At 47.0% G+C, this 14,850-nt stretch overlaps 2 protein-coding genes across 2 annotated transcripts; one reads left to right on the forward strand and one right to left on the reverse strand.

Moving 5' to 3' along the window:
- Positions 1-7,690: 7,690 nt before the first annotated feature.
- On the reverse strand, positions 7,691-11,466 carry ZFP36L2 (ZFP36 ring finger protein like 2). The gene is made up of 2 exons (XM_067293135.1): positions 11,213-11,466; positions 7,691-10,623 (listed from the first exon to the last, which is right to left on the reverse strand). Exons 1-2 carry the CDS (start codon positions 11,261-11,263, stop codon positions 9,226-9,228), a joined length of 1,449 nt encoding a protein of 482 aa, XP_067149236.1. The 5' UTR covers positions 11,264-11,466; the 3' UTR covers positions 7,691-9,225.
- LOC136991620 (uncharacterized) lies at positions 11,262-14,801 on the forward strand. The gene is made up of 4 exons (XM_067294564.1): positions 11,262-11,325; positions 11,843-12,237; positions 12,794-13,280; positions 13,368-14,801. Exons 1-3 carry the CDS (start codon positions 11,262-11,264, stop codon positions 13,262-13,264), a joined length of 930 nt encoding a protein of 309 aa, XP_067150665.1. The 3' UTR covers positions 13,265-13,280; positions 13,368-14,801.
- Positions 14,802-14,850: the final 49 nt, after the last annotated feature.

Raw genomic sequence — 14,850 nt, forward strand, 5'->3', positions numbered from 1 at the left:
CTTGTGGATCCCCCTTTCGCAAATGGGAGGAGTGTGTGAGGGGGATGCTGGTCATTACGTTCCTTCCCTGTCTCTGGTATGCTGGGGTAACATTCGTAAGTATTCTGCAAAGGCCTGAGCAGGCTGTAATGTCTCAGAAGGGTCTCCTCCAAATCGCATCCTAACCATACTGTGAGTCAAACTCTCTCAATTTCGGGTGAGGAAATAAAGGTGGGAGCAAAAACACGTTCTGTTGCCTATCATTGCTCTTCTGCAAGGGCCCTCTGATTACAGGCCATATGTGTGCAATAGCAAGGGCTTTTGATGATACAGTCACGCACACTTAGGTATCACTTTTCAGGATGTGAAACTTACGCTGGCACTTGAACGTTCTGGAATGTTTTAACAGTGTGCATTTTAAGAAGTAAAATAGGAAATATTTTGAGTAGCCAAGAAAGGTCATGACTTGGTGGTTGTGTTGACACTAGCCCAGAGCTGTGCACCAGCATCAGAGGAGCTGGCTTTTCCAGGCTTCTAGGCCTACCCTTCTTCAGCATCATTTCCCCAATCTTCCAAGCTGCACTCGCCAGAATGCAAAACAAGAAAACTGAAACAAAATGTTCAGGTTTTGTTCTAGAAAGCTCCACACAGTTTGCTGCATGAGGCTTTGCCTCCCCCTGTCCCCTGGACATTATTTGATACATCCTGGGATTTCAACTGTGTGTATATTAAAAAAAAAAAAAACCTAAACATAACTAAGGATGTGGTTTCATAATCAGTTCAAATCAATATAAAATTGCACTGATGCTGAAAGAGGAGGTCCTAGCCGCACGTTATTCACATACTCCTATCCTCTCTCATGCTTTCATTCTAAAACCATGAGGCCATGGGATGAGTCCAGATCAGAGCACTAATCTAACAGAAAACAAATTCTTGTCTTTTTAGAGGTAATGTTCATTTGAATTGGCAAATCTCTGCATTCCTCAGCTAAACTGACCTTTTAAAAAAGTATTTGTTAACAGTCGATTCATTTTCTAAGCTTTACAACATACTATGTAGCCCTAGTAACACAATAGCATGCATTCTGTATTTTGCTGTTGTGCCACTTCTCCAATAAAGCCAAATTGCATCCAACATTAAGAAACAACTTGTGCTCAGACAGGTACAGATGCATGATAGGCACAAACTGATCTAAGGCTCTGCTGCCCCAGAAAAAGGTATCTTGCCCTTCCCTTTGACACACGTCTGCCATTTCCATTGCACTGGCTTTAGCAACCAGGCAGCAACAAGGTGTCAGATCAGCTCAGCAACCCTCCGAAGACTGGTACCTGGAAGTGCCTGACCATTCACATTGGGTTGGGGCGGACATGTCAATTGGGCAAGCAGAAGGGAGATGTGCATGTGCACTCTGCAGAACCTGTGACAGGAGAGGAGAAAAGGAGTGCAATGCATAATGAAAAGGCCACCACCAAAAAAAAAAGGCACTTAGAAACATGCAGGGAGTGCCCAAAAGAAGAGACTACGCTTGTTTATACCACAATACAAGGTTTTATAAGTGAAAGAGATGAAGTGACATTAAAAAACAAGCTTTTATTTTGATATCAGAATAGTCATTTGTCAAAGATGTGGTAATGATTAGCATTAAACATACTCTAAGGAAAAAAGATAATGTCAGACTAGGACAGCAGAAACCTTCAACAGGGTATGCTCAGTAAACTATGAAATCTGTATTTAAGTTCTCTTGATCCAGCAGAGTTTTCAAAGCCTGTTGCGACAGTCACCTTATCTGCTATCAGTCTTATCTGCTGGTTGACTGGATCAGGCAGAGCCCCACACACATGTCCTCAAACTTCAGCACGTAAGACTTTCTGTGATAGTTTCCATGTACAGTTAAATCTGGTATTTTGCAAGACTATCCAAAGGTAGGACTAAGCATTGGTGGAAGCAAAGGGTGTGAGTGAATACCCATGAAAATATCCTGTTAAATCCCTGCAGAGCCAAAGTAATGCATGACTCAATGTAGATTCCTTTTCTCCCATATTCCTCCTCCATGCTCAAGGGAAGGGTAACCCTCCACCCAATATCATTAGCTGGGTAAGGGCCTTTACTAAGAAAAGAATTTCAATTTCAGATTTGACAATATTTAGGAGACTCAGAGCTCCACATGCACCACCCCAGCTAGCAAGAGCTCTAAGAACACTGCGGGGGCCCGAGCTACTTACCATCTGTAGGCCATCAAAGCTGGAATTTCAAAGCAACTAAAAATTAAGGTTAAAAACTGTTATTCATGGAAGAGTTAGAAGTGTGTGGGGGGGAGGACTGCATATATATATGTCTGTAGATACTAGAAAACCTTAATAACTTTAATTCAGTGCTTTTCTGCAAGGAGGGAATGGTTTTCATACTGCTATTCAGCTCCCTTTGCATACAACACAGTGAATCCTTCTCCAGAATTTATACACAGTTGAATGCTAATCAAGATCTCATAAGTTACCAGACCTCTTACTGTTATTGAATTTCCCTCCAATTCTTATCTTGAGTAGCTATTATGATTCCAGGTATTCAAGTGAACGTCATTCAGGAAAGATAAGGTAATAATCCATTGGTACAGGACCCTTGTATTTAGATTTCAGCATATCTACCCCACTGTTTATGTTATTAAGCATGGGACAAAAAAGGGGTTTTAAATTACCCTGTATTTCCTTCTCAAATGCTGTACAGAAAAGAAATTTTTCAGCAGATGTCATCTATCCCTCCTCAGCAACAGAAAAGAGATTAGTCAGGGTAATTTTGCCTGTTTTCCTCAGGAATGCCAATTTTGGGGGGGAGGTCACCCCAAAATGCCTCCATTAACATATCCATTATACCTCTTTGAAAGCAGAGATGAAATTACTTGTATCTGCTTGATTAAACCTTCAGAAGACATTTCTCCTTAGAGGCAAGCTCCTCTAGACTTCAAGGGAGGAATCATATTCCTTCACCCTCCTCTCCCAATATTTGTTAATATTAATAAAAGGAATTAGACAGGGAAATCACTGCTCTTCTTTCATATGCTATGAAAATTACACAACCTACAAAATCTATGCTAACTGATAACAAGTGTTTCCTTTTGCATTCAGAACTTCTCTGAAGATGCAGACCTTTGCGACACAACCCTTATTTAATTTCCAGTAAACAAGACAAAATAACTATTCAGGACAGATTGACATTAATTAAACTTTATTTTAATTTCAGCCTTATTTTAAACGTCAGTAACTTTTCAAAGGGCCAAGAAATACTCAAGCTCCATGTGAGCCATTTATATTACAATTATAGAAAAAAAAGTTGTAAAAAGGCATGCCAAGACTTTCCCAAAGAACTTTGGAGGAAACGATGTTCCTCCAAACTCAGCAAAAACCACACAGGACAGACAAGCCAATCCAGGAGCTTGCTGCTGAGGCCTGTGGGGCCTCCGTCCCTACTCTCCTGCCTCCGCTCCTGGACACAGGACTCTACCACCTCCCTTGCACTGGTTCTGCAATTTGTCAGACTCCTTACTGAGCTGATCAAGTTCCAACCCAGCAGAAAAATACCATTTTTCCCTTTCTGCCTGGTTAATAAAACACACCAACCCCCATGCAGGTGCAGTGAGGCACCGAGGAAGCGGCCCTTTCAGTGTCAGTGAACCAATTGCTCAGCCCTGGCCGGGTCCTATAACCTGAGTCAACACAGTGAAGCGCATCTGCTGCACCAGTGACCCAAACGGGCTCAATTGAGAGGTCAGTACATGCCAGGAAGCAGCAAACTCTCTCATTGGAAGTGGAGAAACAGCTTTCTTCTGGCGGAGCCAAACTGCTGCATCACCTCCGGTAAGTTATCCTGACTGTCTACTTTCGTCTTTAGCAGATGAGCATTTGAAAGTCTTGCTGTGGTCATTCAGGATACTGCTGCCTCCAGCAAAGTCTGCCCCTTCCTGGGAGGTTACCAACCAGCTGCAGGGCTGGCAGAAGGGAAGATTTAACTATACTTCATCTGCAACAAAGTGGAAAGCCCGGTACATTGCCTTAAACCACGCAGGAATGTGAACTGCAGGTGGAGCATCACAAAGTGAAGTTTCAATTTGCAGAGCTAAAGTACTGCCAGCTTCTCTAAGCTCAACAGTCAAAACCTGAAACATCCCAGCTTATCAATGACAGAGCACCACCACAGGAAGCTCCTTCAGTAAGATTCACACTCAAGGTTAGCATGAAAAGACAAACCATACAATTTAAAAAATATATAGTACAAGTCCCTTAGCTTTAATACAATTATAGCAAAATGACAAAATGAAACTAAGTTTGCCTTGATCATAAGCAAAAATGAAATCTTGGGCCTTTTTTGAAAATGAGATTTAGATGCACACAATGTACACAATTTTTTTAAAAATTAAGCCACACTCTCCAGCAGGTATTGAAAAACTGAATAGATGACATGGGAAGGGATGGCGAGGGGACAGATGGCGGGAGGGGAATCATGTCTTTTTCAAAGAGTTGCACTGGACATTTAAATGGTATTCTGGAAAGATTCATTCCACCTATCTATTAACAGCTGAGTTTTGGGGCTGCAGTGTTTTGCATTGCGGAATATACTGAAAAGAATAGCCTGCAGTCTGCTAACTCCTCCAGTGGTGATGTGCCCTTTTTCACAAGTTAAATCGTGTTGTTAAGTTTGAGCACCTACACTTGAACTGGGGGTAAATCATAAAAAATATCAGCTTAAGCCTGACCACGATATACTAAGTGAAAAGCAGCATTCCTGTGCTTTGTGGCACACTGCTGGGAGTATTTTCAGTGTTGTGCAATCCATTCAGACATGCACCAAAACAGGTTTAAATTTTCCAGTACTTTGTGTCAGGCAGCAAAGCCCAAAGCCTAGAGAAAGTAAAAGCACTTGAATTACTGCACTCCCACTCTACCAACTGAAAAAGCCAAATAAAAAAAACCAGAAAGGACTAGAAACTAAAAATCAAAACAGTCCATCTGATCCATGTGAATATCCCATACCAAGACTTCTCAAATCAGTTCCTTTTGCAAGATCTATACCATTAGGCTTATTTCTATACTGCAATTTATTTCAAAGATTATCAGCTGAAGCAAGCATGCAAGACTCAGTCCTAGCCAATAACAGCTAGTAAAATCCATTTTCCTGATCACCCAAATCATTTTAAGTGCCCAAAATAGTTAATAGAAATATCTCATAATTAATGTGCAATAGCAAGAGACCTTGTATTTCCTTGTTAATTCAAAGCTCTTGAAGAAAAACAGTTTATTTTTATGCAGAGTGTATTGATTTATTGCAAGGTATCAGGAAATTTCTGAATGGTCTGACCAGCTTTACATGCTTCGTTGAATTTTGAAATGAAAGCTACAGAACTTTTGCTTGAATCAACAACATAAGTCATCAGTTTAAAGGTTAACACTTGATTGTGCAGCACAAGAAACAGACACTTTATCTTCCCAGTTCAAGGACTTCTCATTTTCTGAACAGCAGCACATAACATTGAAACAGATTGTTTTGAAATACACTTTTGCAGAGATATAAACAAAATACGGTACATGATTGGCCTCAGAATATCACTTACTTTAAGAAGGATACAGAGCTGCTTAGGCCCTGCTTTCCCCACATCCTCACACACACCCTTCTTCTGGGAGACTTCTGTAAACTGTTATCCATGCTTTCCTGGCAGCATTTTCAACACACAAAATGCTGGAATTAACACCAGTGCAGTTGTGTTTAATGTGGAACAGCTGCTGCAAAACTTTGAGGATTCTTATTCCAACCAGGAAACACCAAACTGAACTGCTGTGACTCACATTAAGATTCTGTTTAATGGACAGAAAACTGTATAGAAGACAAACGTATTGAGCTGATAGAATACAGCTGCCCTAGATAAGTGAAATTTAGCAATAATGTTATTTACTTTGGAAAGAAAAAGGCAGGCTTGGGGGAAGAGTTGGGCAAGGGACAGAAGCAAACAAACATACCTAGGGAAGAAAGAAATTATGAAACTAAGTAAATGGTGTGCACCCCTAATTTATGCAGTTCTAGTTTGACAATTAGTTTCAAAACCTGAACGTGAGTTATTAAGACATTAGTTTAGACACCAGCTAAACTAACAGCTACTCCTTGTTACTGCTTTGAGCAACAAAACACTTGAGAACTCCTTCTCCTTGCAGACATAATATTTGTACTGTGGACGCACTGGGAGCCTGAGTGGGAAGGACCCTTGGTGTGCTAGGTGCTGTACGAGCAGCACCAAAAAAAAAAAAAAAGTTCTCCAAAAATTAGTTGGGGAATAGAGGAAACCATTCTGAGCAAACAAGTCAAAACTCATCCATAAAAAAGGATGATCGCTGTAGCTGGACTGTGTTGTCATATACTGCTTACGTTTGTTTTAATTTTAAACTGAGAGTCAGTCCAAGGTTTGTTACACAAACATATGGCACCGGTATTACATTCTACCTTATATTTATAGAAAGTACTGTGGCAGTCCAGACAGTACAGAGATGCCATAATGTTAACAACATTTATTAGTAGTATGACAAAAAAACAAAAATAAGCCTGTAGAAATCATAATTTAGAGTTTAAGGGACTGATTGGAATAAAGAACTGATTTTATGGAGTTATTGTTTAAAATATTCCTCCAGCATCAACAAATACACAATCCTCAGGCCACTGAGTATTTTGTTATATAAATATAGCCTCAGAAAGGTAATCGTTTAAAACGCAAGCCCTGAAAACGAATTGAAACATCTAAGTCCGATTAAAACCGATACACCCTTGCTGATGAAGCGTTAAAGCAGAAGCCTGCATTCCTTTAACCGAAGGGAACAAAGCTTTTGGGACAAAGGGTGAACTTTAATTATGCCCTATTATCCAAACTGCCATTTCCTCCTTGATCCCAGGCAAGCACTGAAGGCTAATGGCATGTTAACACCCTCCCCCCCCCCCCCCCATAAGCGATGTTACTGATCAATGCGCATTACTAGGTTTTTCCATGCCAGCTGTGGAAAGCCAGGAAGCAGAGGTTTGGGACCTCTCCCTCCTCCGAGAAAGCGGGAGGGGGCCGGAGCCGACGCTGCCACCAGAACCTTCTGGAAGAGTCCGGGCGCCGCGGCCCGGCCCCGGCGCGGCCGCCGCGGGGGGGGGAAGGGGGCGGCGGCGGCCCAAGTTGGTTAATCAGTAATTAGGCACATTTCTGAGGGGGGCTGGCAGGGCGGGTGAACACACACTAACAAGAAATACTCACTGCCTTGCAGCCACGGCTTCAACGGTGCGAAGGGCTAGGCTGTTTGGTGGTGGTGGTGGTGGGGGGGGGGGGGGGGGGGTTGTTGTGGCTTTGCTTTTTTTTTTTTTTTTCCAAAAAAATTTTATTGGGAGAACTACAAAACATTTACAGTACAAAGTTTACAGTCTCACACAATTTGTAGTGAACTGACTCCCGAAAAATATATTACAACTCAAGTTGACTTATCCTTTAGTTACATTCAAAACATACTTCTGTTAAAGTAGTCCAAGAGTACATAGTGCTCAATCTGTACCTATGTACAAACAAAACTAAGCTACTGCTCACTCATCCACCGTCCAGGAAAGTTTTGGAAAACCCCCGACTTTCTACATAAGAAAAAAATTACAAGTTTTGGAATTCAATTAAACAAGATATGTTTATGTACTGTATAAAGTTTCAGATCCAAAGATGGCCTCCATTCTTATAAAACAAAAAGTGGTGAGATTTTGTTGTCGTTAAAACCCATCCCTACATTCAAATTATCTCAAGCATTTGGAAAAAATACTTATTTGGTTGAGAAAATATTTAAGGCAAGCATGGACCCTCAAGAAGGCACTGTGAGACATAATACTGGGGACCCCCAATTATTGCTACATACTTTGAGATTATATCACAGTGTGATTGGTGAAGATAGGCAACAAAAATACTTTTTGGTTAAACAAGTTTGAATTAGATTTGCCACTTTGAAGTCTGATTGCTAAGTAAGTCTTTTTTGTATTTTTTTTTCAGTTGTTTTTCAACTCGGACGGGCTACAACCATTTACATTCTAAAAAACAAAACAAAACAAAAAAAATAGAAATTCCTCAAACTACTTCCACAGCATCGAGACCGATTTCTGTAAAGAAACCATGCAATCTTTCAGATTTACGTAAACAAGGAAAGAAATTAATGAAATAAATATTACATACAATCTCTTAAATTAAGAATTTTACTCATTTACAATAAAATAACCAAGTGAAGTTACAAAAAGGCATATATTACTGTGAAAAGAACACACTCCACATTTCGCCGATTAATAATGGCAATCATAATTTAAACATAATAAAAGAATATATATCTATTGCTTTTCATCATACCCGATAAATACAGTATGAACAAATTACCAATGTATACTTTTCACAAGATAATAAATAAGTTAAATAGTTTCATATTGAGTTGTGTGCAGTGACTCATTCATGCAATCAACTCAAACAGCTAAAAAAAATTAAAAAAAAATCAGCAGTTATTCTCCAACAATTACAAACTAAACTCAGTTGAGTGCTTCCAAATAAAGCAACAACAAAAAAAATTGTTCTAAGCCAAACATCCACTAAGTGGTGGCGATGGAACCAATATTAAACTTTGGAATGAAGGTTTTAGCATTTGTTATAATAATAATATATAGATATATAAAAAAATGTTGTTATCAAGGCATATTCTTGGCAGGATGTTGGATTTTTCTTTTTAAAAGCTTATAGGTTTAGTATGTTCTGTGTTTTTATTTAAATTGGATTGAAAGACAAACTACTTAATAACTTATTTTTGCGTCTGAAGATTTGGAGGAGCTTGGAAGGCAGAACTCAGGCTCCCCAGATTGTTTGTTGCTTTCTGGTGGTGTCTTTTTCTAATTTTTTTTTTTTTTTTTAAACACACAGATGGAATGGCTGCTGCTGGTGCATATCATAACTTGTCTCCAAAGAACAACAACAACAAAAAACCCCAAAACAATCCCCTTCTTCCAAGGTCTCTCTATAAAAATAGGTTTGTTCAGTTCATGTCACTCGCCCTTTTGCAAAACTTTTTGTGTTTGTTTTGTTCAGCTCTCGATGTGTGTGTGTATATATATATATATGTGTATATATATATATATACAAAAAATTCATTTTCTTCGCTCGTTCACTTACTTGCTCGGCAACGGGGCGGGGGAGGCGGAGGGCCGGCGGCGCGGCGCCCGCTCCCCCTAGTCGTCGGAGATAGAGAGGCGGCTGAAGATGGGCAGGCGCCGGCCCGAGTCCAGGCTGGGCGACTCGGAGCCGCTGAGGCTGCCGGAGCTGAGCGAGCCGCTCAGGTAGCTCTCGCGGTCGGAGAGGGAGTCCGGGGGGCTCGGCGGCGCGTCGAAGACGGGCGACTCGGAGAGGCGGCGCAGGGGCTGGAAGCTGAAAGGCGGCGAGGCGGGGGGCGGCGGGCAGCCCCCGCCCGGCGCCGCCGCCTGCTGCTGGCAGCGGTAGTAGGCGGCGGCGGCCGCGGCGGCCGCGGCGGCCGCGGCGCTGGCGGCGAAGTTCTGCGTGTGGATGGCGAGCGGCGCGATGAGGCTGCCCAGCTCCTGGCCCGAGAAGGCGAAGGCGTTGTTGGCGCAGGGGGGCGAGAGCAGCTCCTCGCAGTAGGAGGCGGACGGCGGCGGCGTGCGCGACCCGCCGGCGCTCTCCAGCAGCGCGGCGTCGAGGCGGCCGCCGGGCTGCTGCGGCGGCGGGGCGGCGCCGTGCGCTGGGTGGTGGTGGTGGTGGTGGTGGTGCGCCGAGAAGCCGGAGAAGCTCAGGCTGTGGTGCAGCTTGGGCCGCTCGCCGCCGCGCTGGTGCGCGAAGCCGCCGCCGCCCAGCGGGTGGTCGCGGGGGGCGAAGGCGCGCAGGTCGCCGGTGCTGCCGGCGGGGTGCGGGGGCGGGTGGTGCGAGTGGTGGTGGTGGTGCGGCCCGGCGGCGGCGGGGGAGGCGGCGGCGGTGCCGGGCGCGGGGCGGCGCTCGTCGGCGTTGTGGATAAAGTGGCAGCGGGGGCCGTAGGGGCAGAAGCCGATGGTGTGGAAGGTGCGGCAGAGCTCGGTCTTGTACTTGGGGTGGCGGGTGAGGCTGCGCAGCTCGTGGAAGCCGTGCGCGAACTGGCACTTCTCGCCGTACTTGCAGGCGCCGCTCTCCTCGAAGGGGCGGCACAGCTCCGTCTTGTAGCGCGTCGAGTTGATGGGGGCGCCGCCGCCGCCCGAGCCGCCCCCCTTGCCGGCCGCCGCGGCCGCCGCCTGCTGCTGCTGCTGCAGCTGCTGCATGAGGTGCTGGCTGCGCTCGCCATTCTCGCTGAAGGAGCGGTCCCGGAACTTGTTCTCCTTGTTGAGCAGGGCGGTGGGGCTGCTGCTCCCGCCTCCGCCGCCGGTGCCAGTCTCCTTCAAGCTGCCGAACGAGGAAGAGGAGGAGGAAGAGGAAGAGCTGGAGCCGGTGGGGCTGGGGAACTTGGAGCCGTTGGCCAGAGCCTGCAGGTTGCTGGTCGAATGCCTCCGCAGAAATCCCGGCGCGAAGCTGGAGCTGGGGGAGGTCACCGGGGTGCCCACTGCCTTCTTGTCCAGCATGCTGCTCAGGTTGGTCAGGGACTTCTCGGTCTGCGGGCGGGGGGGGGGGGCGCAGGGCACAGACAGGGAGAGAGAAGAGAGGGTTTGCAGGGCGGCCGCCAGCCGGGGCGGCGGGTCCGCGGGGTCCCGGCGCCCCCCCCCCCCCCGCGGGGGCACGGCCCGACACTGGGCTTTCCTGCACCCCGCGTGGTGAGGGATTAAGACACGTTTAAAGGCTTCGCTGCATAACTCTAAGAAGTCTCTCTCGGCAGGGCAACGCACTTGTGGGCGAGTACCTGCACAGCGGCTCGAGCCGCCTGCAACTTCAAAAGAAACAAAAAACAAAACACAGAAAAACCACACACAACACTGTAACGAGGGTGCAGAGCGCCTCGCTCAAGTTTTCGAGCGCACGGTCTTACACTAGCAAGCCGAGAGCCCTTTGCGGGGCCGTCTGCGCCGCTTGTAACCGGGCGAGCTGTCACAGTCACAGCGCCAGCCGCCCGCGGCGCCCCGCGGGAGGGCGGCGCGGCCCCGGCCCCCGCCGCCCCCCCCGCCGCGCGGCTGTTCAAAGCTCGAGCCGCGAGAGGCGACGCCAACGGCCGCCGCGCGCGCCCCGCCGCGCTGGGCCCTGCCCTACCTTGCACAAGAAGTCAATGTCGTAGAAGGCAGATAAAAGTGTTGTAGACATGTCTAGATCCTGTAATGGTCGGAAATGCAGGAAGGACCGAACGATCCCGCTCTCCTCGGAGGGTTTGGAAAAGCCACGACTAGACAGGAGGGGGCTGTTGGCTTGAGATCCGAAATGGTCCCGTCTCGCTCCCGGCAGTGGTGGGACGGCGGGTGCCCGGCCGAGGCGGCGGCCACGGCTGCACGGCAGCGAGCGAACTACTGGAACTCGGCGGCGCCCGCCGCCGCCCCCATATAAACGCCGCGCCGCGCCGCGCCGCCCCGCCCGGCCCCGCGCCGCCCGGCCCCGCCCCGCTCCGCTCCCCATTGGGCGCCGCCAATTTTTTCGGAGGGCCGGGAGCGGCCCCGCAGCCGCGCCGTGCCCCGTTGGGGTGGGGGGGGGCGGGGAGCGGGCCGCCATGGCGGCGGAGCGCGGGAAGGGCCGCGCGGGGGCTGCAGGGGCGGCGCCGCGCGCCACAACGCGCCGGGGCGGGGGGAGGCGCTGCAGCGCGGGGCCTGCGCGCAGCGGGGCGCGAGGCGCCCTGCGCGGAGCCCCCGCGTAAGTACTTTCTGACGTGCGCCGTGCACTGACTTCGCTAAGAAAAAAAACACCCAAACTCATACTACAAACGAGCGAAAAGATTTGGCCCTTATGATCCAGCAGGGAAATCGCTTCCCTTAAGATGCCTCTGCAAGTCACCTGCGTCTTTTGTTGCAAGCAGCACGAGTTGCAGCCACCGCCTGGGAAATGCGAACCAGCACCCGCGGGACGGCCCTCCCGCCCGGCTGCCTGTTCCCGCTGAGCAGGGCCGGGAGCGCGGCAAAGGGGAAGAGGCGCTGAAGCGCCTGGCAGTGAAATGGGACGCCTCTTCCTCCCTCCCCACCGAAAATAAACTTTTGCCACGTAATTGGTTTCAAACAAAGCTTAGGTCCTTGCTGCTCCGGTGCGACTGGCGGGACGGTGGTTTGCAGCAGGCAGCGTGCGCGGCTGCTGAGGTGTGACTTTCCAGCACTTGGGGCTTCCACCCCCCCTTGTTTTTTGGGAGAGTTGGGTTTTTTGAGCGGGAGGGGGGGAGTTGGGCAGCAAACAGGCGCGGAGGCACTAACCCTCCCCGGCCGGCTGCACGCACGGCTCCCCCCCACGCGCGGCCCCCCCACGCGCGCCCCCGCCGCGGCGGCCCTGCGCGGCCGCGCTGCCCCCGCGCCGATAAGGCTGCGCAAACACGACGTGGGAACGGTGGCGAGGGCAGCAGTTTTGCACCTCCCGTGCCCGCGTTTGCCCAGCGCCGGGACAAATGGAAGGGGAAAACGGACGGGCGCGCCAAGTTTTATGGCTTCAGAGCCAGCAGAGGCGTTTGATCGTCTCCAGTTTCTGGGCCGGGATGTCAAGCGCTGGAAATCCAAGGGTGCAGAGCTGACCACGTCAGCAGGAAACTTGCACTTTGAAAGCGCATTTGCAGAGGAAAGCAACTTCAATGGGGTTTTATTAGAACATTTTGCGTTGGGGTTTCACACTAGGGTTTTTTTTTTTCTCTCTCTTTCCTTCTCGTAGCGCAGCTCACGCTCCCATTTGGCTCCTTCTCCTCGTCCCCGGGAGAACCCGCCCGGCCCCGCCGCCGCGGGTGCAGCACGGCAGCCTGCAGCCTCAGTGCTGAGCGTGGAAATAAAAACCCGAAAAGGGCACGAGGGGGACGAAGAGCCCAAGCCTCATTTCTCTCCGTGTCCCGGCACCGCCCTTAGGCGCGTTTCAGAGCGGCTTGGGGCCGGCGCCGCTGCCGGCTGCGCCGCGTTGGAAGCAACGTGCCGACACCTCGCCCCGAAGCGGGTGTTTGGGGAGAGGCCTCCCCCTAGCGCCCCAAACCCGCAACGGCAGCCCCGTGCGGAGAGAAGCGCTTTGGGTTCAGAGGAGTTTCCAAAACAACATGTAAATTCCTCCTTTCCCTCCTCCAGCCCCGTGGAAACGCTACAGTTACTTACCGATAACAACGCACTTTCTCAAACAGGAAACGAGCGGAAAGCGTGATTAACATTAAGTGCATGTACGTGCATCTTTTTCATAACCTCCTCCTCGGCCCACTTTGATTTGCTTGAGTACTGCTCTGAGATCAAACTTTTCCTCCTCCCAGATATCTCTGTGAGACCTGAGACCATCACCTTCAGCGCAGATCCTACCCTCTGAGTTAACAGTCTAAGTAAACAGTTTATGATAATCATGCAAGGAGCAATGTGTAATCACCATTTGCAGAAACACTTGGATAAATTGACTTTGATCAAACACATTACAGATAAGTACCCCGGTATAAGATTTTGCTAACCCTCTTCTACAATTTCTGTTTAAGGTTTAAAGGTTCCTGATTGAGTAGTTATACAGTAACTGAAGTCACCAGCAGTGAGGGGCGAAATGTACGTACGCTAATATAAATTTATTTGCTCTCTATAAACTAAGGAGGGATTACATAGCTTTCAGTTGCATGCTAAAAACATGATAAGGAAGACTGAATGTTCAAGTTTCTTGGTTTACCAATTAACCAAGTCTTCAAGGCTTCACAAAGTTACTCAAGTTTTATGATCACTGTGGATCTACTACAATGCTGATCCATGTCTGCATTTGATGATATTTAATATATACATTTTAAATTCTATACAATAAAAAAATGCCAATAATAATAGACAGTCTTATGCTAACCATTGAAACAACCAAGGTCACACAGCTGCACCATCATTTTGGTACTATATGAAGTTGTACTGTAACAATTGTTGTTACACACGTTTAAAAATTTTTGAAAAGGTGTGGTAAACTGGCAGCTGCTAACTGTACAGTTCTTGACTATTCTTAAAAGTGGCTTTCAGACATAATCTGTGCTATTTTTTCCCCAGGACATCAAAACAGATGCAAACAAAGTAATTTTTAGACTAAATCACAATATGGCTTATTAAATTGCATAAAATAACTTCAATGAAACATCTTTCCAAATTCTAACATTTTCACCTACTAAAGTCGCATGTTTATTGTAAATTATTTATACAAGTAATTTTGAATCTCTGAAATTTATAGAAAGTATTTCAGTTGTTGTTCATAACTTTTGTGTACTTGTGACTTAGTCTCGCAGTTTTCAAATATTCATTAAGCCTAATTTAGAAGCCCAACTTGGCTTATAGTAGACACTAATTTTAACTCAAGAATTAACAAGGAAGCAGATAAACTACAAAATTTCAGGTAATATTATCAGAATAGGACTGTAACTTTACATTGAAAATTAAGCTATAAATTGCGAAGAAAAATGTGAGTTTTGACAGTATCGTGTAAAGCTGTGTTGTACTGCCACCTAATGGATACAAGCAGCCCTACAAAGAAACTACCATGCTGATTGCAGCAGACCTTTTGTTGCATTATCGACCATGTGATACGTACGTGTTAACTATATCGTCATTAAGATTTACAATTAAACTGTATTAATACACAGTTATGCGTGATAAAACTGAAATTAAACAAACATTTATTGGACATAACTCTCTACCTTTCCAAGGAGACTAAAATAACAATATATATTAACTTGCATCTTCTGTTTTGGCTATGACAAGCTATGATAGAACCAAATGTAAAGTCAT

This window comes from Apteryx mantelli, chromosome 3 (assembly GCF_036417845.1).
Source record: "Apteryx mantelli isolate bAptMan1 chromosome 3, bAptMan1.hap1, whole genome shotgun sequence".
NCBI classification, from domain to species: domain Eukaryota; kingdom Metazoa; phylum Chordata; class Aves; order Apterygiformes; family Apterygidae; genus Apteryx; species Apteryx mantelli.